The 23,305-nt window shown below is 37.2% G+C and overlaps 4 protein-coding genes and 1 pseudogene across 4 annotated transcripts; 1 reads left to right on the top strand and 4 right to left on the bottom strand.

Annotated features, from left to right (window-relative positions):
- Positions 1-96: 96 nt before the first annotated feature.
- LOC140811680 (3-isopropylmalate dehydratase large subunit, chloroplastic) lies at positions 97-6,244 on the bottom strand. Its single transcript, XM_073169723.1, has 15 exons — positions 6,087-6,244; positions 5,810-5,950; positions 5,537-5,707; positions 4,510-4,662; positions 4,354-4,422; positions 4,151-4,267; positions 3,254-3,328; positions 3,054-3,131; positions 2,864-2,959; positions 2,631-2,680; positions 1,503-1,557; positions 1,158-1,289; positions 1,006-1,053; positions 746-904; positions 97-448 (listed from the first exon to the last, which is right to left on the bottom strand). The coding sequence occupies exons 1-15, from the start codon at positions 6,132-6,134 to the stop codon at positions 308-310; spliced, it is 1,533 nt and encodes a 510-aa protein (XP_073025824.1). The 5' UTR covers positions 6,135-6,244; the 3' UTR covers positions 97-307.
- Positions 6,245-7,535: 1,291 nt separating this feature from the next.
- LOC140812393 (uncharacterized) lies at positions 7,536-9,252 on the top strand. The gene is made up of 2 exons (XM_073170651.1): positions 7,536-8,209; positions 8,669-9,252. The coding sequence occupies exons 1-2, from the start codon at positions 7,673-7,675 to the stop codon at positions 9,134-9,136; spliced, it is 1,005 nt and encodes a 334-aa protein (XP_073026752.1). The 5' UTR covers positions 7,536-7,672; the 3' UTR covers positions 9,137-9,252.
- Positions 9,253-9,857: 605 nt separating this feature from the next.
- Positions 9,858-17,400, bottom strand: LOC140813006 (glutamyl-tRNA(Gln) amidotransferase subunit B, chloroplastic/mitochondrial-like; annotated as a pseudogene).
- On the bottom strand, positions 12,780-23,251 carry LOC140813003 (histone-lysine N-methyltransferase family member SUVH9-like). The gene is made up of 2 exons (XM_073171404.1): positions 21,036-23,251; positions 12,780-12,989 (listed from the first exon to the last, which is right to left on the bottom strand). The coding sequence occupies exon 1, from the start codon at positions 23,070-23,072 to the stop codon at positions 21,102-21,104; it is 1,971 nt and encodes a 656-aa protein (XP_073027505.1). The 5' UTR covers positions 23,073-23,251; the 3' UTR covers positions 12,780-12,989; positions 21,036-21,101.
- On the bottom strand, positions 17,527-19,723 carry LOC140813004 (uncharacterized). Its single transcript, XM_073171405.1, has 3 exons — positions 19,584-19,723; positions 18,197-19,173; positions 17,527-18,097 (listed from the first exon to the last, which is right to left on the bottom strand). Exons 2-3 carry the CDS (start codon positions 19,158-19,160, stop codon positions 17,535-17,537), a joined length of 1,527 nt encoding a protein of 508 aa, XP_073027506.1. The 5' UTR covers positions 19,161-19,173; positions 19,584-19,723; the 3' UTR covers positions 17,527-17,534.
- Positions 23,252-23,305: the final 54 nt, after the last annotated feature.

Genomic DNA, 23,305 nt, shown 5'->3' with positions numbered 1-23,305 from the left:
GTAGCTATAAAACACTGCTAAGCCATATCCACATAGCATGCGAAATTGCGAATGAAATGTGCTTGAACAGAAATTAATATGATAACACTCGTAAGGTACTTTGACATCTCGCTCTTATTTCTCGTTTCATCCAACACTTTCAATTTATTACCATGACTAAATAACAAAAGGCTCACAATCTTGGTTCCCAAGTTACAAAAACACATAGGTTACTGGTTGGAGTCATAATAGCAAGTTTTCAACAGATGATAACTCACGACACAAATACAAGCATACACGATCATATAGCATTCATCTCCGAAAATTCTCACTGCAAAAACTCTCTTGGATCGGTCACGAAACCAGTCAATGCTGATGCAGCAGCTGTATATGGAGAAGCTAGATATATCTGTCCTTCTTTGTGACCCATGCGTCCGGGGAAGTTCCGGTTGGTGGTAGACACACAGACCTGTTATTCGTCAAAACTCATATAAATCAAATTGCATGTTAAGAGTTAAAAACGAGATAACTTATACAGACATACTGTTAAAGAATAGGATGTCATATATTTCACGAATATGTTGTCATATTTTTCTGTCCTTTAAAACACCAGTATCAAATTTGTACGGGTTTTTAAACCAACTGACAAAAGTTCTGATTCATCCATTGTTCTAGGAAATTCAAGATACAAGAAGTAGCTCGTGAGTGGCAATACAGAAATCATGTATCTTAAGCCATGCTGGCACAGCTGAGAAGTCTTGTTTACCGTAGGTTCATTTATGCGTGCATAAGTGTCTTTGGGACCTCCCAAACAAGCACCACAGCTTGGGCTCGTAGGTGTATCACAACCAGCTTCCTCAAATATCTGGGAGCAAGTTTTTCCTCCAGATCCTGGGACTGGAAGGCTGTATACATCCATCCACACCTAAAAAAATTATAACATTTAGTTTACAAGGCAAAATAATCTTCCGAACGATTCGAAACACGATGTATGAAGCGACAAACAATTCATTTGCACCAACATACCTTTTGTGTTGCTGGAACAAGGAATGTTGGAACTTTTACCTTCTTACCCTGGGGAACAGGATCGTGTTTAATCTCATGAAAATTTGGGTAATGATTCAATATTATTTGCATTTGGCATCCAAAAAAAACAGATGAGAAATGAAAATACACACCGAAGCCAGAAAAACTTTTGCAGCAGCCATGAAATCCTCTGTTTTTCCACCAGTACAAGATCCGATATAAACTCTGTCGATTTTCACATCTTTGCACTCTCTGGCTAACGCACGATTATCGGGAGAATGAGGCTGAGATATCATATGAAACAGGTCAATAGGATTGCATAAAGATCTAAGATACCAGTACCACTGGACAAACAAAATTCGGAAAACAAAGATGCATTGACTGATTACTTAAAAGCATAAGCCCCGTGAGACTTGATAAAAAAATATTCAAACTCAAATTTTCAAGGCTTTATCAACAATGCAGACTGAAAGAGGTCAGAGACTTCTACAACTCACCTTAGCCACAACAGGCTCCAACTTTGAGATGTCAAATCTGTATTCGGAAAGAAATCTGATAAAAGAAATTAAAATTATCAAATGAGCATGACAGCATAACTTCTCATTTCTCTGACGAAACAAAATTTCCAAATAGAAGTCGAAAACCTAAATCTGACCAACTGATCAATATATGATACCATGAAATGCAGTATTACATACTTCAAAATCAAAAAATCCTGTAGTCAAGATAAATCTACATTGCTCCTGCTAAACACTTGTTAGTTAAAGAACTTTTACATAAATGCTGACATTTTTAAATGTCATCAACGGTCAAATAACATTAAAGAAGAACATTTTTCATCAGAATCGACAACCACCATGGACAAAAATATTTCAATCATAATCAGAAGCTCACTAGTTGTCCAGCTGGGACCAAGCTCTCTGAGTGTACCATTCGATGAAGAAAAAAAGAGTTTTGTTATGCCTCTGGGTGCAGAAAGCAATAAAAATTCCAATAAAAGTTATTTGTTACAGTTTGTTAAGATATTTGTCAGGTCCGATTTTGTTCAGCACAGTGCATCAAATGTACTTTATTTCTCTGGTCTCTTAGAAATTAAAATAAGTCATTATTGTCATTTGTTTTGTTCTGTTTTATTTCACCTTATAAGTAACTCAATTGTATGTGATCAGGAGTGATTTGTTCTATTTTTTGTATTTTGCTCCCAGCACTTTTAAATTTTAAAATGAATATGTTGTTTGCTTTAGATTTTGTCTTCATGATCCCGATGTAGAATTACTTTTCTGTACGCCATGTTCTGGCTTCTAACATTAAGAGTTTGTGGCCATATCTGATCACTGCACTCCGCACACACCCCTTTCTGCCAAATCTCGGGACCTCCAGCAGTGTGGTGAGCCGTACAATAAATAGGAATATGAATTTGCATACCAAAAAACTAAATGATAACATAACATTTTCTAGCACAATTAGAAATTGATCAAGGCAGGTCACTTTAACGTAACCAACTACTACAGTGAATAGGCAGTTAATTAAAGCCATTTTATAGTAACATATAATACTTTAATAGTTCATAAACATAATAGCAGATATTAAATGGAAAGTTGTACAAACATAGGATAGGAAGCTACCTTGCTTGTCCGTCGCTATAAACTGGTTCATAGGGAATAGATGTCTTGTCCTGAGATTTAGAAAACAAAAATGTATTACTGTCATGAAGAAAACAAAGAATATCTTTTTCTTTTAACCTACAAACAATAAATAAAAAAAGTTAGTTCAAGTAGACTCAAAGATTCTCCAACATTTTGTGTGCTTGAGGGGGTTGCAGAAAAATTTGATTGAATAAGCAGTATGCCATACTAACTTCAAGATAATTATACGTGGTACTATCGGCAGGGACAACACCGTTCTTTCCCCCAGCTTCAACAACCATGTTGCATAGTGTCATTCTTTCTTCCATCTTTAAAAAACAAAACCAAGATTTAAGAGCACGTTCATTATAAAACCATGAGAGTTTAAATATCTTAAAATGCCGGTGAACTAGAGAGACTTACAGTTAAACTCTCAACAGTAGAACCAAGAAATTCCATTGCCTTATATGTTGCACCAGCCACTGAAATTTCACCAATTATCTACAAGAGATGCCATAACTAGGTGAATTAATGCAATCTTCCAATTTCTAAAAGCAGCAGATAAAAAGTGTTCTTTACATGTTAATAATAAATGAATCGTTCTACAACTAAGATGTACTTACTTGCAAGATCAAATCTTTTGCAAGCAAATAATCAGGCATCTCTCCATCCAACACAAATTTCATTGTAGGAGGCACCTGCACGGCAACGGTGAACAATACTCCTTTGACTCACCTCTCCATGTAAAGAACGATATGATTCACATAAACTCATGCAAACAACAGCAGCATGCTAAATTATAATCATGATAACGAGAATAGCTTATTTTTTAAACAGTAGAGAACCTAACTTATAATCACGATTCACGTATTTTCAGATCTCCCACTGAGTTCTTTACTTATAATTCAAATTTTAATCTCTCCCAAAAATATCCTATTACTATATCATATTAGATATTACATCATAATACGAGAGTTTTTACAATTTTAAATATATGCATAATACTGAATAATAATTTCAGACAAACTTACATTATTTGACCACTGAAATACATATATTTTTTTCTACAATCAATACCAAAAATTCATTCCATGATTTTCATTCCCGGATAAAGTTACTGAAAACAAACAGCCAGAAACACCATAAAGGCCAAAACAAAATCCAAATATACACCCTCAAAACTTTTCTTTTGCAAATTTTGCACTTGTAGGTTTTGCTCCTTGATGTGGGCACAAAATATCCTATTTCACAAACCATGTCAGAGGAACGACGTTGACAACCACAGTGCTGAAGTAAAATCAAGAAAACAAGACAACAGGATTCTGTAGTTAATACTGTTTCACATGTAAAATGAGAAAATCTGTCCAGAAAATGACTCTATAAGAAATCTCTTCTCAGATTCGCAGAAATTTGCATTTTCCGATTACCCATATCAATTCTAGGCATACTTCTATGCAAATAAAATGGTCAGGGTATTTCAGATGGGTAAAGAAGATCCAGAACTAAACACAGCAGAATACCTTGAGCAGAAGTTTTCCAGCACCAAGCACAAAACCAGCATCTGTATTTCCAATTCCAGTAGCAAATTGACCAAATGCCCCAGCAGTACATGTATGAGAGTCTGTACCCAGTAAAACCTAAACGAAAGAAAAAATAACCGATATGTGTTATAAAGAACTATGCAAAAGAACTGAAGACTCGAGAAGTTTTAAGAAAATGATACCTCTCCAGGTCTGCAATGACCTTCTTGTGCAAGAGCCACATGGCACACACCTTTGTAATCTGGATTGGCCTGCAATGACAGTGTCTCAGATATAGACTATTATATTATACAAACATAAAAGGACAGGAGACATTTCAGATGATAATGTAACTGCACCTTAAAGTTCCCAAGATCTTTAATGTCATAGAAGTACTTGATATTTTGCTCATTGCAGAAATCCCTCAGGATATCCACATTCCGATTTGCTCGTTCATCAGCTGTGAATATATAATGATCTGGAATTATTACAATTTTTTCACGGTCCCAGACCTGAAGTATGGTGTATCGGACAAGGAAAAAACATGAGATTTATTAGTCGGAATTAATAGACATACTGAATAAGCCAAAAAAGATTTCAATTTTATGAACAAATTATGAGAAAACCAAGGGCAATCAGTGATTTAGCACAACATGGTGCGGATTTTCAAATGAATGAACGACCAACTCAGAGAAGAAATCACAGCTCATGCAAAATAGAATTTGCCACTAATCAGTAGAAAATAATTTATATTGTACGTACCAATTACAACTATCGAGGGGTGATATAGAAATATAGATAACAGCACTGGCCTAGAAATACAAAAACGAAGAGAATTATTTAACTATACAACACACGTGAATTAGATTCCTCAAATAATTGCCATGAAGAAAAACAGTAAATCCAGAATCTTAATGCAGGGAAAGATCGGCCTTTTCTCCAAAACACAAATTTTATTAGCTGGCTTAAACTCACTCAAAGTAATTACCTCACAAGAAAAATGCACCCTCGCCGATTTGATTTTTTATGTTCAGTTCATAAGGGAACATGAAAATCAGTTGTAACATCGTAAACATGTGAAAAAGCTGAAATTTAATGGTAAAAGCTTTGATGAACTCTGTATCTATCACTATACCCGATATGATTTTTATTCTTTAATACTTTGATAGCAATCTGTTATCAAGCAAACATGGTTTCCTCTCAATTTGATGATTTGTCAGGTAAATTCCAAGTCAAAGCGGAAGTATCTAAAAGTAGCCTCAAAGTCCACTAGCTTCAAGGTACATTACATCACTGTTGGCAACAATGACTGTAGATAATAAAGACAAAGCACTGAAAGATGAGAAAATATATTTCGTCATAAAGTACGAGTTCATTACTAGATACCTTGGCATTTTCTCCAAACTCTTTCTTGAAAATCCCAATCGAACCAGGGCCACAAACATCATGAGTCATCAAAATATCCACATTGACCCACACATTCTCACCCGGGCTCAACTGCGTTTTCTCCGAAGCCCTCGCAAGTATTTTCTCAGTCATTGTCATCCCAGTCTTGACCTGAAAAGATGCACAAGTTCACAAAACCCAGACTCAAAATCCAACATTTCAACAAGCATCGTCGTAAAAAAACGTCAAGTTTATCTCAAGAGTGGAAATTACGGCGCCAGTGGTGGCGGGTTTGCGCTCCGATTGCTGGGGTGTCATCACTGATACAATTTTCTTTGAAGCCCTTTTCTTGGAAGATTGAGCAGAAAATGAAAACGAAGGCTGGGAACGTAAAGATGTAATGCCCACATCTTTCTATAAAACACAGAAAAAAATATGAGTTCCAGAATGTTAAAACTCTTCAGCAGACCACAAAAAAGCCGATAAAAAGAATGTATTTTCACGCAATTATCGAGGAAAAATACACGCATACACAGAATAACTACAGCACCTGATCTACGTGAAACGGGGACCGTGGTGTGATGGCAGAGGAAGTCATCTTCTTTACTGATTTTCTTACGATTCGTTTGAACTGAAGAGGATTGACCGGGTGAAGGAAGAATACCACTTGTGTTTGCCTTCTATATCTGTTCTTTTATGCATTTCTGTATTTTTATTTATCTGTTCTATACTTGTGGCGGCCACTCACTCAACTGTATTAGTTGGGCTAAACTTTTGGACCGGAGCCCATTAAAGACATATTTTAATTTGGGCCGATCGTGGCCTGGTTTTGGACAAGGCCACGTTACATAAATATTGAGATGATTTTCCGAAAATAGTTATTTATTATAAATGTATGAATCGCTCTCGTTTGGGTATCCCAGAGCCCACTTGGCCTTTTTAACTTATTTTTTTACCATTATTTTTGTTTAATTGTGATTGTTGATTTAATATTTCAAAAAGATATTAATAATTTAAAATATCAGTAATTCGAAAGAGTGATAAGATTTACTTCTTTTTTTTTCAAAATTTTCCTGACAGAATAATATAAATAAATTATAGTTAATAACTATATAAAAGATAATATTATATTTAAAATTATATATTTAAAATTATTGAGGTTTACATGACATACAAAAAACAAATACTACATCTTTCTTGTGAGGCTCAGAGCCGAAGAGGACATGGGTGATCGACGGTGCCATGAGGTTGCATGGACAATGAGCGACTCCTGGCAAGCTTCTAGGCGGAGGGAACATGGATGAACCAATCTTACACCGGAAGGAGAGAGATTCAAAAATTTTTCAGGTATGAGACTGTGCAGTTGAAGGAGAGCTTAAAAATACTTGATAGGTATTACTCATATCAAGAAGGTGCATATTCTTTTCGGTAGTATATCGCATAAGAACTCCAAAGTGAAGCGTGCTTGACATGAGACAATTCTGGGATGGGTGATCCCCTGAGAAGTTTCATAAGGTGCGTGTGAGTGAGGACATAAACACGCTGGAAAGACTCGTCTTGACGCAGTGAGGACAGTCGTCGAATCTGGGACGTTACATTTCTCAATTATATAGGCTTGTTTTATTCATCACACACATTAAGAAATTCATTGGAAATATAATTATACAAACGATTTTCCCATTTTACTCTTATTCATGAATACTTACGTAAATGGTTTGTTATCTTTCTAATATCAATGATTTGTTAGGAAAAGATCAGAAAAAATACTTGTCTATATATTTGAGACAAATGAAAAAATAAATATGATTTTCTGTGCGCTCGAATATAATTTAGAGTGTCGACCAATTTGACAGCCTTGCAAAAAGGAAATATTTGGAAAAATATTTCGCATTTTAAAATTTATTTCCAAAGAAAAAAATCCGTAATTACGGCACCAGGAAGCAAGTTGCTCTTTATTAATAATGAATAAAATACCATGATGTTTCCACGAACTTAGGTAAGTCAACTAGTGCGCCAGAAAGAGGAAGAACATTTTCTCATGCATGGATCTAAATCTCTTTTAACATGTCAATGGCACTTGTTGCTCGACTTTGATTGATCAGATAGTGTTATTATTTTTTCGAGAGAGAGTTATATATGGAGGGGATGAAAGAAATTGCAAGAGCCTACTACGTTAGAGCAAGCGAAGAGGAAAGAAACTTGGTGAACCAAGGCTTTGCACAAATAGATGTGAACGGGGATGGCTGGGTAAGTCCCCTAGAATTCAAAAAATTGATGAAGCCCGGAGAATCACCCCAGAAAGCATTCAGTCTATTCGACATAAACGGAGACGGGGCCCTGGATTTTGATGAATATTTGGCTGTTTACTACGTTTCTGTAAAGGTCAACATGCTTCTGGGCTGCAGTGGGTGCAAAGCCTTTCTCCTGGGGCCATTCTTCTCGTGCACGCTGTGTCTTGGAAAAGGCGACGATACATTTGACTTGTGCTGCGCTTGCTACACAGGAGGAAGAGTGGCGCACGAGCACTCCAAGGAGAACCTGGTGGATCAATACTCGTTGATCAAGATGATGAGAAGTCGAGCGACTGCGGACGCACAGAAACCCGGTCCGGCGATGACGGATCGACCCTTACCAACTACTGATGCCCATTTACAAGGAAATCAGGGAATCAAGGTACCGTAGAATTTGTCAAAGTATGTATGCTCGATGCTTTTTCGTTTCTCTTTCATTTTACCCGCTTAACGCCTTCTCGAGTTACTAATGCTAGAATACTTGGACTAAATGGGACACGGATCCTCTGCGTGCAGAGGAGAAGAACATCACTTTGTGCTGTTTTATTTTATTTTCTTTCAATTAGGTTTGGTTTCAATCGGGCTTTCAAAACATAACTTAAATTGTATTACTATTAAAATTAAAAAATCAAAAAATAATCCAATGTATATCCTACGAGACCGATCGAGTCACTTTTATAGATGACATTTTCTTGAAACTTTTTTTTAAAAAAATTAGCTAAATTTGAGCATTTTTACGGCATGATCAACATCTATTGGAAATTTTGGTAAATTTTATACCGAAGTGTATATATTTTGCTTAAAAATAGTAACTATAATGTATTATTGATCTTGGTTACAGAAAGAGATGGAAGAACTCCGCGAGATTGCAATAGCCCAACATCGAGCAGGGTCGCCAGAAGTTCAAGCGCTGGCACATCAGTTCTTTCAATCTCTCGACACCAACGGAGATCGCAAGGTAGATCTAGCAGAGTTCTTGGCATTCACGAACCGGGAAGGTTATACACGCTTCAACAATCCGGATTTCTTCAGGAATCTTGACAGAAATGGCAACGGCACACTGGACTTCTGGGAGGTGTTGACTTTGTATTTCATTATCAAGAATGGACGACCATTCTGCGACTCCTGCGGCAACTTCATACCGGGGGTGTTTTTCTCATGCGTCGAGTGCTATAAGAGTGGCAAAGACACGTTTGATCTATGTCGTGATTGTTATAAATCTATGAAATGGAATGATCATAGTCATGGTTGCCCTCCTCAGTTTTTAGACAACTGCACATTGCTATTGGCCGCAAAAGTTTCGCCATGATCGCGTTCTTGGTTGAGTCGTTTTTAGGGTTGCATTTGGATTGAGTTATTTGAAATATACGAGTTCAAATTTGTTTGTATTGGTTAAATAACTCAAATAAATAAAACTCAAATCCATAGTTCATATTCTACTTATTTACCCTATAATTATATTGATCACAATGAATTTCAAATGACTCTAATATTCTAAGGATTAACTATGGATTCATCTATCTTTTAGCTTAGGTTTGGTTGGATAGATAAGGATTGGTTGCTGAATATTCCAATTCAATCAATTATTTGTTTACAATTTCATATATTGATTATTCTTAGATAAATCAGATCATTGAATGAAAACTTAAAATATTATTTTCATATCTTTTTTATTTATGATAATTATTTAAATTCATAAAATTATAATTTAACATCTTATACCGTTTTAAAGTATGAAATGCGTTGATTCAATTAATATAAATAGAATATAAAAATCAACATTTTCAAGAACTTGTCTTATAATCAATGTGATCTATCACTTATGTTGCCCCAAGCAGAAATTTTGATTTCAACATTATATGGGGTATACATGCTTGGTATGGATTTTGCATCTGGTGCATTTCTTTTCGTATGTTTTGGAGAAAACTTGATCTTTTTATGTTTACAGTTGTAACAAGGTCAAACTGTGTGTAATATTTATGTTATTTACTTAATTGCAAAAAAATATAAATTTTTTTATTTAAGCAAAATGAATCAAATCCAACTATTTTGACAAAATTCAAGAGATAATTGTTATCGAATAAATTTACATAGGCAAAAATAATTTAAATAATTTTCAATATTGGTTATGATTTTCACAAAATTCAAGAGACAATACAAGTGGCCCAGGTTCAACTTTTCGAATTCAGCTTTTCCTGAAGAATCTTATTCAAAAGCCCAGGATTTGCCTTGCCTTTTGTTTCTTTCATAATCTGGAATTGATGGTAAATATGTCAAAACGACGTGCAACATAAAACAATTGTAAAATGCAAAAATTTTATGGGGCAAAGGCATGTGCCAGATATAACTAAGACCATCGGATCATTGTGTCAATATCAGTAAATCATGCATGTCGTACTGCAAAAAATTTGTAGACAATTCAAAGTTCAAACCTCAATGCAAGGACAAATGTCATTTTGGCAATGCTCATACCTGGCCAGCAAAAAAGCCTTGCAGCTTAGTTTTACCCCCACGATATTGTTCTAACTGCTTCGGATTGGCTGCAAGGACATTGTCCACAATTTTCTCAATCTCAGAGGGATCGGCAATCTGTTATAATAAAAAAAGAAATAAGGTTTCTGTTGATTTGTCCTGTTTGCCATAAGCATATCAACAATAAGCAAGCCTTAGCAGTGGCATGCAGAAGCCAGTCAACAACCTTTGAAGTATTAAGAAAACGAGTTCTACTGATGTTTGATGCCTAAGTCTGTCCGTCTATCAAGCACCATGTCTACAATACTCCGGCACAAGTTATCAACAAATTGTTGGAAGTCATTGAAAAATGTGAAACAACTTGCCTGAACCAGATCCTTTTCTTTAATAAGTCCTTCAACAGTTCCACCCTTTGCCATTAGCTCAAATAATATCTGCACATTGTATTTAGAATAACTGAAAAATAAGCAAACAGTCCATGCTAATACAAAAATACATTACAACAAACAAATATTGCCTCTTTTCCACTTCTTTATGCTCTATTTTTATATTCTCGCATGAGCAGAAAAATTAGGTAGCTGCATAAAATCTACCAAACCAGACCATTTGCAGGAATTTGAGTGGTAAGACCACCGATGCATACGCATTTTATAAAACAAAAACATGCTCCCCGAAATGATTGGGTCTCCCTGCATGTATAATGTGGTCGTTGTATTGGAGTTAAACGAACATTGAGTATGAAACTTTGTACAAGTAACAGAGAAAGATGCATTTAATAAGATTCCTTCGGTTGTTGTGGCAGGAGATGGTTCAAGAAGTAAAACAGGCAATGTACAAAGATTTGGAAGAGAAATACACAAGTCCTTATGACTTGGAAGTTATAAACTAACTGATAGTGTCAACTATTGGTAGCTTATGACTTGGAAGTTAGAAAGAAACTGATAGTGTCAACTATTGGTAGCACATAATATTGAAATAATCAAGGGTAGAACATAATGTTGAAAACATTAAAGCAACAGGTATATTTATGGTTAGATACAGCTACCTCTTTGCCAATCTTTCCACTTATGGTTCCACCTTTACTTGAGGCTATAAGCTCAGCCAATTCCTGGGGTGTAAGCTTAATGTAACTTATTGACAACTTTTCATTGTTCATATATGCAGCAACATCCCCCATTATCCAATTAGCAGCAAGTTTTATATCTGCACCTGTACCAATAGTTGCATCAAAAAATGCTGCCGCCTGCAAGACATTTGTGAAGGCCAATTATGCATCTCATTTTATTTTAATTATGCATTATATTCTTATTATTAAACTAATTGTTACACTTGAATCTTCATTTTCATATTTTCACAAATATCACACGATTTTGGTTTCAGTTCAAATTACATTTTTTTCTCGTTCGACGTTAAATTCCACTACTCAACCTCTAGGCAAGGATCTCAAACTACCAATCCTTACTGACAACCAAATTTCCCTGGGGAAATAATTGAAGAACAGGACTTACATCAACATCATTCGTGAGAAACAGAACATCATGAATACTCAGCCCAAGTTTCTCATATCCGCGGCTTCATTTCCGGTAGTTCAGGTAAGGAGTTAAGAATATTATTGACATAATCATTAGTGAGATTAACACCTGGAAGATCAGGCTCTGGGAAGTAGCGATAGTCAGAAGTCCTTCCTTCTTTCTCATTGTAACTGTTTTCTATTTTGTAAAGCAAACCGATTGTTTAGTAACAGATAAACTACTAAACTGGCCCATCCACTCTTCTAACTTTGTCATACTAAAGAAAAACAGAATCTGAGCTCCTTCTTCCCAGAGGCGAGTTTCCTGTACAATCTGGTCGGCCTGACCTTGCCTGTGAAGAAGCGCCTGTCTTGAAATCTCAAAGTCAATGGCCCTACTCACAGACGAGAATGAGTTCAAATTCTTTATTTCGACCTGGTTATGAACAAACAGATTAATAATAGAGATTAACTATTCACACAAATTGTGAATAAACCACAAAAATAGCAAAGAAAACAAGCAAACCAACACACACATCAATATGGTTTGGTACAAAGAAGCAACATCATGGGTAAAACACAACCAGCTTAACTAACAAACAAAAGGTCAAAGAGATGTTGATCCTCTTTCATCCAAATCTTTAATATATATAACTTTCTTCGTAAATATAAAAATTACCCCTCGCCAAATCATAAATGCTGCTGCAATATGCATAGACACCAAACTGTGGAATCCTTGTCAAAAAAGGGAAGGAATGGTATGGCAGGGTCAGCTGCATTTCTTTACTTACTTCAAAAACTAGTCAAGATTTTATGACACCCGTTCAAGATTAAACAAGTTTGGAAATATCGAGTTGCTACCAGATTTTGGCCAATGGACAACGTGAATAACTGAATATTCAGGATATTTTTGTCACAAATTTTATGTTTCTACAATAAGGTAGTGGATATGAATGAAGCACAAATTTACCTTCGTGCCAAACTCTAACTGGCCAATTGGACGAACTGAGATATTGACATCACAGCGTAGTGATACTTCCTGCATATTTCCATTACTCACACCCAGATATCTCACTAGTCTCTGCAACTCTGCAGCATATTCTGCTGCTTCAATACCTGTTCTCATGTCAGGTTCCGACCCAATTTCAAGCAATGGAACTCCTGCTCTATTCAAATCAACCTGTCAGAGGAAAATGTCAACAACTCCGTCAAGTCATAAACAGCCAAGAAGAGAAGCCCGATTCTAATCTAAAAAGAGTTCAACATTGTATCCTAAGAAATTAACAATATTAATGAAGAGCGGTGTCTAGTTATTAGTTATTACTCTGTAAAGCATCACGTAGATCAAACCATATAAAATGAAATGTCACAAGTCTTAAGGTTGAATCGGGCTGTTACAAAGAGTTGTGAAATCAAAGTCAGAAAGTCTTATAGTAAAATCCTTCATAAGTGGAAGAAAGTGATATACGAGCTTGAGTCTCCGAACATCCACAAAATTCATGTGTCATTTCTTTCACTGCATTTACTAATCTTGTTTATTTGCTATATTTGAATATATAATATTCAGAAGAATCATCGGACCGTTTTCTACTTTATTTTTGGTCTGACCGTTTCTTAAGAATTGAGAAAATCATGTCGGGTATAACTAAGATAGGTCACATTATTTGACAGTGTTTGGGAGAAAATTTTAAAATGTTTATTCACCCTCTCCAAACTCATCCTCCATAGTATATTTCAACAAGATTCCAATGTACTCTTAAAAATATTATGATGATTGGAAAATTTGTAGACATGCACACTTTTATCTGCAGAAGACGATGGCATGTGGTATGTCATCACTGATGATTCAATGAAAAAGCTAAATGCAAACACAATCGTTGCAGTTTTTGAAGGTGCTCCACAAATGATGGAAAAATACCAATCCGAGCGGACCATTGAGGACAAGAATAAGGCCAACCTGGAGAACGTGGCCAATGATATCTTTTATAAAACTTTAGATAAAAATATGTTTAGTTAAATTAAAACTTGTTCTACAGCTAAACATATCTGGGAGAAGCTGACCAAACTTTGTGGAGGGCAACGACCAGAAAAAAGAGAACAAGCTGACCGTTGTTATCCAGAATTTCGACAATGCCAAGATGAAGCCTAGAGAAACTCTCCATGAGTTTGAAGAATGGTTTAGCAAATATCGTTATTGAACTTGCATCTCTTGGAAATGAATACTTTAACCGTGAAATTGTCTTGAAGGTAATGCGAGCTTTGCCTAGAGAATGGAAGACGGTGGTCATGAGAGAATCCAAAGATCTAAGCAAATCGGTGTTACATGACCTGTTTGATGACCTTAAGACCATCTTGGAGGAGGATCTACCTGAGAAACTGGCCACTCTGGAAGGCCATATACTTGATTGGGCCGAGACTGATGATATTTAAGTAGCTCTCGCCGAGTGGACATTCATTGATTTCCAACTGAGAGAAAGCCGTCTAAGGCTGATAATCATCTAGGGGCATACAAATTTTGATGCCACCAGCCGCACAACTCCTGATGATGCCGACGTCATCATACAGCTGGAATTGGTGTTTTGGCCATCAGCTCCAAGGTTCAGAATAAGGGGAGATAGTTTGAAATGCCTCTTCAACCGTTCCCCAAGACAATCGAAATCTACACCAGGGAAGCCCTCGCCATGCTAAATGAAATGAGTATAGTAGAAGATGATGGGAAAGAAGATAAAACAAAAAAGACGAAACGGCTGTCCCAGATATCAACCGGGCATACACAGATGCTGGCCCTTCCACTGTCTCTGGTGCTGAACAACCGGTGGTTGAAGAACCCTCTTAAACCGCTACAGATCATTTCGACCGTTGATCTTGCTTCAACCGTTCAGGAAACCCAACTGGAGGTATCTTTTTCTTCCTCTACTTTTACCAACCCTAAAACAAGTCATTCCACAGTTGTTGAGGTTGATGCACCACTGCTTGAGGTCTCTCTGACCTGAGTAGATGAAATGGTGACAGACTTTGACCTCTTCGATGACCGGTCCACTTGCAAGGACACTGGTCCCCAGAGTGCATCTCCTGAGACTATATTTGAAGAAAAAACCCCAAAGTCCTCATCTACTCAGAAGATTGTTAATCAAGCAGAATCCTCTCCTCTTTCCTCTTTCTTCTCTACCGGTCGAGTCCGACGTACCAAAAGATGCATCTCCCATTCTTCCATATCGTGAAAGCACTTTTGGAGCCGATAAGACGGAGAATGTTGAGATGGGTATTGATAATGAAAACAACCGGTCGGAACATAGTGACAGTGAGGCTGACCCTCCGCGCACAACTTATCAGATTATAGCTGATGCACACTTTTCAGAAGTCAATTTCCACCTTGAAAAGGTCTGACGCCTCGTGGTCGACTTTGATGCTCGTCTAATGGCCTCCGATGTCGGTATCTCCAATTTTTGCCAAGCAGTTTTGAAATATGTGTTTGAACTCAAATAAGACATCAAAATTTGCATGAATGAGTTTAAAAGTTCAAATATGCACACCAACAGTGCCATAGTCACCTTGTTTGGAGAGTTAATCAAAACTGAACAAAGACATAAGCTTGTATTGATTGTCTACAGTCTACCCTTTGCAGTGGACACCCTACTACAAAAAATGCTAGAATATTTTCAGAAAGGTGATGCCAAAAAAGGGAAGAAGAAGAGCAACTGAAGAGGAAAAAAGAAAGAGAGAACAACATAAGAGAGGTGGAGGAAATTCACGGTTTAGGAGGTAGAATAGGCGGATAGGAGATAGTATAGGTGTTTAATGTATAGTATAGGTGTTTAATGTATAGTATAGGTGTTTATGTGCATTAATATTTACTGTTTTTACTCTTACATTGTACTAAAGAAATTCATTATCTCAATAAAATTCGTATTTCTAGTAGCTTAGGTTTTGTCATAACCAAATAAAGGAAATTGCTAGATCTCTCAGTTTTGGTGATAACAAACAATAACTTATTGTATTAGATCAAGTTGTCTTCCCAATATATTACAGGTACTCAACCGCCCATTGAATATTCAGAAGAAGTCGTTCAACCGGTTTACAAGTATCTTACCTACTTTACCAGAAAATTTGGTGTTGGTAGACTGATCATACATGACAAACATGATATTAAAAGATCATATTGTTTTCTAAAAAGTCTACGCGCAGAGCTGGTTATTTTTTGTTGTCAATGGCCATTTTCTTTCATATTTGGTAAATGTCAAATTACTCATTAATTAAAGTATACAATAAATTAGTAAGGACGACGACAGCAATACAATTGCACTAATGTCCATTTATTGAGTTACATTCGAACGTTGAACGGAGAGATGTGCGAAGTACTATAAATAGATAATGCATAGTTGTCAAGGCGCTAGGCGACGTCAAGGCGATGAGCCACTGCCTAGCGCCCGAACGCCTAGGCGGCAATAGGAGATCGCCTAGCCACGAGGCGATAATAAAGAGAGAATGCAATATATATTTATGTTCTACTAAAAATCAACTATTAATAATAATGAACTATATGAAAACCTAAATATATAAGGCTTCAAGTAACAAAAAACAAAAATATCTCAATATTGTCGATAAATCAACACATTCAAATCTTATGCTAGACAATTTAATTTTTCCAAAACAATCTAGACTCAGATTAATCACTTTCTAATTCAATCATTTCATCCACATCACCCTCCACCACATTTTCATCAATGTCTGAATAATCATCTTTCAACACACCATCATCAAACTCTTTCTCGTCAATAGATTCTTCATCTACATCCATTGGTGATTGTAGAGCATGAGTAGTTTGGCTTGTCATCCGACCTCTTCGTCCTCCCCTACCTTTGGCTCTAGAAGTTGAAGCTCCCCTATTATTAGGGTTCGAGGTCCGTTGTTGTCTAGTATGTCTGGTTTCTTCTTCTACTCCAGCAGCCTCTCCTACAACGTTCCATGTCAAAGTATCATCATCATCATCAAAAACAGGTTCTTCTCAAGCTTCCATCATTCCAATCAACCACTCATTATTACAATCATCAATATTCCTTAAAACTATAGGATCTCTTTTATCCTTCTTAGCCGCACGAGCCTTGAGTGTTTGATTGTACTTCACATATACCAAATCTCTTAGTTTCTTGTGATCGAGTCTATTCATTTTCTTTGAATGTATCTGTTACACGAAACCATCATAAACTATAAATTGAAAAGAAAAGTGAAAGAAGTCATGTAATACTGTAATAGTATTTACTCACATGCTCAAATATGTTCCAATTCCTTTCACAACCCGAAGCACTACATGTGAGGCTAAGAACTTTGATAGCAAATTCTTTCAAATTTGGAGTATCATTGCCAAACATTTTCCACCAATCCGCTGAAAAAAAATGTATCTCATCATTTTCATTTGATATTTAAGTATTTAACTATTTAACTTCTTGCAAAAAAAACACATACCAGGCGCCATTGGTTGGTCTTTATTATTCCTTGCTCTAATGGCAAATTCGTTGGCGAACAATGACTCCGAGTTCTTATATACCGGCAACTCCTCCATAATAATCTTATCCCTCACGTCATGGCTTGGAATCAATCTTTGAATGCATGCAAACAACCCATTTGTGACTTCTGCATCCGTCTCAACTTTCGGATTGTGATAGTAAAAATATGGGTTTAAGTAGTATCCTGCCGCGTGCAAAGGATGATGAAGTTGATTATCCCATCAAGCATCAATAAATTCTAACATTTTTTTACATTTCTCTCTGTTGTTATCAAAGGACTTGAGAATTGTTTCTTTTGCTCTGTCCATAGCTTCATAGATATAACCAATCGCTGGCCTTGTTTTATTGTCGGCAATGCGAAGAACCATCACTAGAGGACACATCACTTTAAGGGTGTATGTCACATTATTCCAAAATGAAGGCTTGAAAACAGTATCATTTGCCTTCTTACCATTTATATCATTTGACCATTTACTTTCTATCCACTGTGTTGATATGAACATTCTCTTCAAAGCCTTTTGACGTTTGTGGAGGCTTTGCAAAGTGAGAAATGTAGTAGCAAAACGGGTGACTCCATGTCTTGCCAACTCTTTGTTTCCAGTAAATTCTCTCATCATGTGCAAAACACCTCCATGATTGTAAATGTAACCAACAAGAGCAATTGCTCTAGAAATAGTCTTCCGAACCACCTCAATTTTTCCAATATCCTCTAGCATCAAATCAATGCAACGAGCAGCACATGGAGTCCAAAACAAATTCGGTCTTTTTGCTTGTAGAAGTTTACCTACAAAAAAAGAGTACAAAACAAAAAAGAATCAATTTATGTTATATGTAATATAATATCCAAGGAAATAAAATTTCAATACTTCAGTACTTCACTTACCAGCTAAAACATAATTGCTGCCATTGTCTGTAATCACTTGCACGACATTTTTCTCTCCCACACGCTCTACAAATCTATCAAGTAACTCATATAACAGGGTTCCAGTCTTGACATGGGCAGATGCATCCACAGATTCCAAGAACATTGTTCCTTTGGGTGAATTAACCAAAAAGTTGATCAATGTTCTATGCTTCCTATCAGTCCACCCATGAGACATAATTGAGCAACCATATTTCTCACATTCATCTCTGTTTTCTTTCAACAACTCATTTGTGTAGGCAATTTCTTTCTGTAAAAGTGGTACCCTCAATTCATGATAACTTGGTGGTTTCAAATTCGGCCCGTACTGACCTATGGCTTCAATCATTTCCTTGAAGCTATCTAAATGGGCAGCATTGAAAGAAATCGCAGCTTGATACATGAAACGAGCTATCTTTTGAACTGTTCGATCTCTAAGCTCTTTATCACAAGCATCGTTTATGATTGTTTGCCTCAATTTCCCCCCTTTGGTTTTCTTCTTCGTGATAAAGAGATCCATCGGCCCTTTAACACTGCCACTGCCACTGTCACTTCCACTTCCAGTCTCGTGTATGGAAGTCAAACTTCTCTTTTTGCTTGGTTGTACATCTTCTTCATCGTCTTCATCTTCATCGAAATCAAGAAAGCAAAAATCTTGCTTCATTCCACCGCAAGCTCTCAATGTTTGCTTCTTCTTTTCATTCATATAATTCAACAGCTCATCACGGACACTTTGAGGACACTCTTTGCATTTTCTTACATTTTTTGAATTCCCAGCAATATGTTGTTTGGCTCGAAAAATTCCTCCATTGGACGTGAAGCCACAAAACCTACACGTCACACTATTAGTATCATTTGGATTTTTCAAATAACAATGCTTCCAACCGGGGTCTTTCTTATTATCCCCATCTGGTTGTGTGTTTTCTGATTGAGGATGAGAAGCCATAATTAGATATCTGCTGCAGAAAAGAACAACTCCAAGTTACTTGAAAGTTGAAACATAAGCCTGCGCAGACAAGGATTAAATTTTTTGTTTGACCATGGAGATGAAAGCGATCTCTAGGACATTTTAAAAAACAATTTTTTCATCAACAAAAAACATGGCTTGAAAAAAGAACGGTTGTGCATCCAAACCACATTAAACAACTGGAGACAGTATAGTGACAGTCACACAAATTTCAACAAACTCCAATAAAGATTTAATGGCTTGGGGTCACATTCCAAACACTAAAAACAAAAATCACAGTCTTTAAATTACTACCAAAAAGTATATTCCCTACCAAAAATCTCTCCAATGGAATTTAAAATGAGCACTCTGCATAATAATATTACTTGAAAGTTGAAAGTTGAAATAGAAGAATTCACTTACAGAAGTTTTGGCTTCAGGAGCCTTCAATCGGCAGTCCAGGAAGCGCAGAAGCTTCAATCGGCAGAAAGAGATTGGTGCGCACTGCGAAGAAGCTTCAATCGGCGGGCCTTTGGACGATTGTAGGAATAGAATACGTATCGACATGCAAAACTAGGCTATTTTTTTAAAATAATCTACTTATGCGCTGAAATTAGTTATGGGCTTATTTAGTTGGGCTTTGGGTCATTAAAAAATAAAGGAGAAGCCTGCTGCAAAGAGGCGGAACGCCTGGACCGCTCGTCGCCTGGAGAAAGGCGCGCCTCAGGCGCTAAAGTCGCTCGCCCAGCCATGCACGTCGCCTGGTTGTCATCTAAGGCGCTGAAGCTCCGCCTAGCGCCTGAGGCGCGCCTTTGACAACTAGGCGTGCCTTTGACAACTATGAGATAATGTCAAGAAGAGTTTGAAAAAATATGCAACTTTAACCGCTACGAGATTTTACATACTTGAAGTAATCTCTAAAAAGATTTATAAGCACTCATAACTCTGATATCAACTACTGCTCATCAGCCCTCGCATTAAATATCATTAATTAGATCATCGAGGGCTATCGTCAAACTACTCGACTGTTTTTGTCTATAATGTTTGAGTAGTTGTTCGACGGTTTAAATCTGAGGATTCACTTCTTTAATTCATTTATGTTGTATTGGTTGTTAAACTATGTGTCTCAATTGTTTGAGTTAATTAGAAGTTTCGACGTTGATAAGTCCTAAGTTTAAATCGGATTGTTAGAAAGAGTAATAAAACCAAAGTCTCCTAGTGAAATCATTCATAAGTAGAAGAAGAGGTGAGGACTTTGAGTCCCTGAACATCAATGAAATTCTTGTGTAATTTCTTTCACTGCAATTACTTATCTTGTTTATTTGTTATATCTGAGTATATAATAATCATAAGAATCATCGGACCGTTTTGCGCACTATTTGTGGTCTAACCATTTCTTAAGAGTTGAGAAAATCCAGTCTTGTGCAGCTAACCCTATCAAGATCGGTCACATTATTTAGTAGTGTTTTATAAAAAAATTTAAAATGCTTAATTCCTCTAAACAAATCATCGATCCTAACATAGTATAGTAGCTTCAACTTCAATTAAATAGTAAGATATATGTTCAGTAACATAACTTTGTTGAGAAAATTGATAATCTCTAAAAATATTCAAAAGGAGAAAATTGTTTACTGCAATTTATAAATATAAAACACACAGACGATAGAAGTTAAGAATGAAAATTAATAATATCTAAAAATTCAAAAGGAAGAAATTCATGCAGCCTTCACGAATCAAAACCCTAAAAACATCTATAACACATAATCAGCAGATGAATGAACATGCCACACCATATTAAATGAGAAACATGAAGCAAATCCTGACAGAAATCAAAGGCAAATGATCATTTAACAAAGGCGAAAAGGTAAAATTTACCTAAGCATTTTTATCCAAAATAACTGCTCCAAAAATCTTCAAAGTTCAACCAACTCGACCAGATATCTAATTACAGATAGCAAGCTTCCCTGTCAATTCATCAGCCACCCCATAATCAAGGCTTATCTCTCTCATGGGAGGGATATTCTCCATGGCAAACACCATAAGGTGAGGGAAAGATAGATTATTGTGATCATACAACACAAGCTGCACCATTGCATTAGGACTTGAACTGTGGCTCATGTAACACGCAACATTCCTCATTCTTGATACATCCATAGCAAAATCCAAGGGAGGTATCGATGGATATGCTGGACGCACATAATCAGAAAAAATTTGAGATAAATCTCCCCATTCAGCCCATCTATCACCAAATCGACTAGGATGTATTAAACTATCACCATTCATTGTGAAAATCTGAACCTGGTCTTGTGTAAGCACAACTCCAGCATACTCACAAATAAAAGAGCCAGCCTGAATCAAGTCCAGCGACCTTACCCCCCAACCAGTCTCCCTAGACCGAAATACTTCAAATCTATACTTAATCCCTTTTTGGGTAACACGGTTCCGGCAAGTGGGCGGACACCTACAATGCGGCCCACACTCAAAAATCAATGGTTTTCCCCTCACTAAAATACCATTCCGGTCATATGCAAACTCACCCCCATTTTTCATTGCACAGAAGCAATTATCAGAACATCCCCCATGGCATTGGCATCCCGTTTGACTACCCCCATTATACACAAAAGAAGGGAAAATTGTTGTGCTAAGGTACTCATAATAAAGGGGATCGTGATCCCCATCAATATCGTTAAAGAAAAGCACAGGAAAATTCTCCTTTTTCATTGACAAATCAAGTGTAACATAACCATTCGGTCGAGCTTCCAACGGATTTTTCTTCAAACTCTTCGCAAGCTTCATTACCGCGCTTCCCATTTCCACCTGATCCTCAATCCTCACGAGCTTAAACTTAAAAACCCCAAAACCTGACTTCCCCACATCAAACCATGTCTCCACTATTCGATACAAGCCATCATAAACATAAACTTTATCACTGGCACCACCTTCATATTTAAAACCTCGAATAACCCGTACCTCGAGTCCATAATTCATGCTCCTCTCCAACGCCAAATTTCCCTGTTCTAATCTCTGATGCTGAACCTGCCTGTGATTGTCCTGCCCACCATGCCCCGTGTAAATTATCACATCCCCCGCGTCCTCGTCATCTTCGTACCCTCCAGAAACAATTACGCTCGTCGCAATAGGCTCTCCATTTGAGCTTCGGCTAGCTGGAACATAATCAATCCCGGCTTGCACCTGCCCATGCAATCCAACAATACACAACTCCATCCTGAAAAAGAATACATCCCCAATTGAAACACCTGGGAGATCGCCCACAATTCTCTTATCCCGATTCAACCACAAACCGTGGTCTCTCAACAACGCCGCCGCCTTCAAGTCTCCTCTCGCCTTTCTATGTGGACCCATCACATCACGATGCTTCTCATCCTCAACGACTATAAACACGCGCAAGGAGTCGTACAACATCCGGTTTTTCCGAATTAAGTCACGGTGGTAGCTCCGGTCCTCGGGTTTAAGGTCCATGACACGAACTAGCTCAGACGAGCGCGCTGGGAATTTGCGGGCTCTGCCACGTGGCGTGAGGTCGACATTTGAAAGCTGGTCATCTGGGTTTTCAACAGGGACTATCGCCAGTAAATTCTCGTCGGAATCTGGGAGAATTGAAACATCTTTGTACTTCTCGAGGCGTTGAGCGAAAGCGAAGCGGAAAAGGTCAGAAATGCGGTCATATTCGGAGTATACATCGGACTCCGCGAAAGCAGGGGTGGAGAGCGGTGCGGGTGAGGGGAACGGGCAGGGGCTGGTTGGAACATGAAGGGGTGGTGGGGGTAGGGGAGGTCCATCGAGGGGTTCAATCTTAGGTTCAATTTTGGGTGTAACAGTGGTGGTAGAGGTGGTGGGAAGAGAGAGATACAGATTCAGATCTTGAGCAGGTATTACGGTATTGGAACCCATTTTTCAAATTTTCCAGAACTTTTCCTATAAAGGGTATAAAGATCTTTGTGCTGGATGTGTGCACCGTGATCGTTGTTGAAGGGAGGAGTTTCGCAACTATATTCCGCCGGTACCACCGTATCGCTTGGCTTGTGTGTGCAACTGGAATACCCTACAAGTTGGAATGCATCGTTTGGTAGGTGGGATGAGAATAAATTTATCTTTATATAAAAAATTTATATCCTGCTGTCGAT

The sequence above is a fragment of the Primulina eburnea genome, chromosome 14, assembly GCF_022965805.1.
Source record: "Primulina eburnea isolate SZY01 chromosome 14, ASM2296580v1, whole genome shotgun sequence".
Classification (NCBI taxonomy): Eukaryota; Viridiplantae; Streptophyta; class Magnoliopsida; order Lamiales; family Gesneriaceae; genus Primulina; species Primulina eburnea.
The sequence above is the reverse complement of the archived record's forward strand: the minus strand, read 5'-3'. Positions and strand labels throughout refer to the sequence as shown.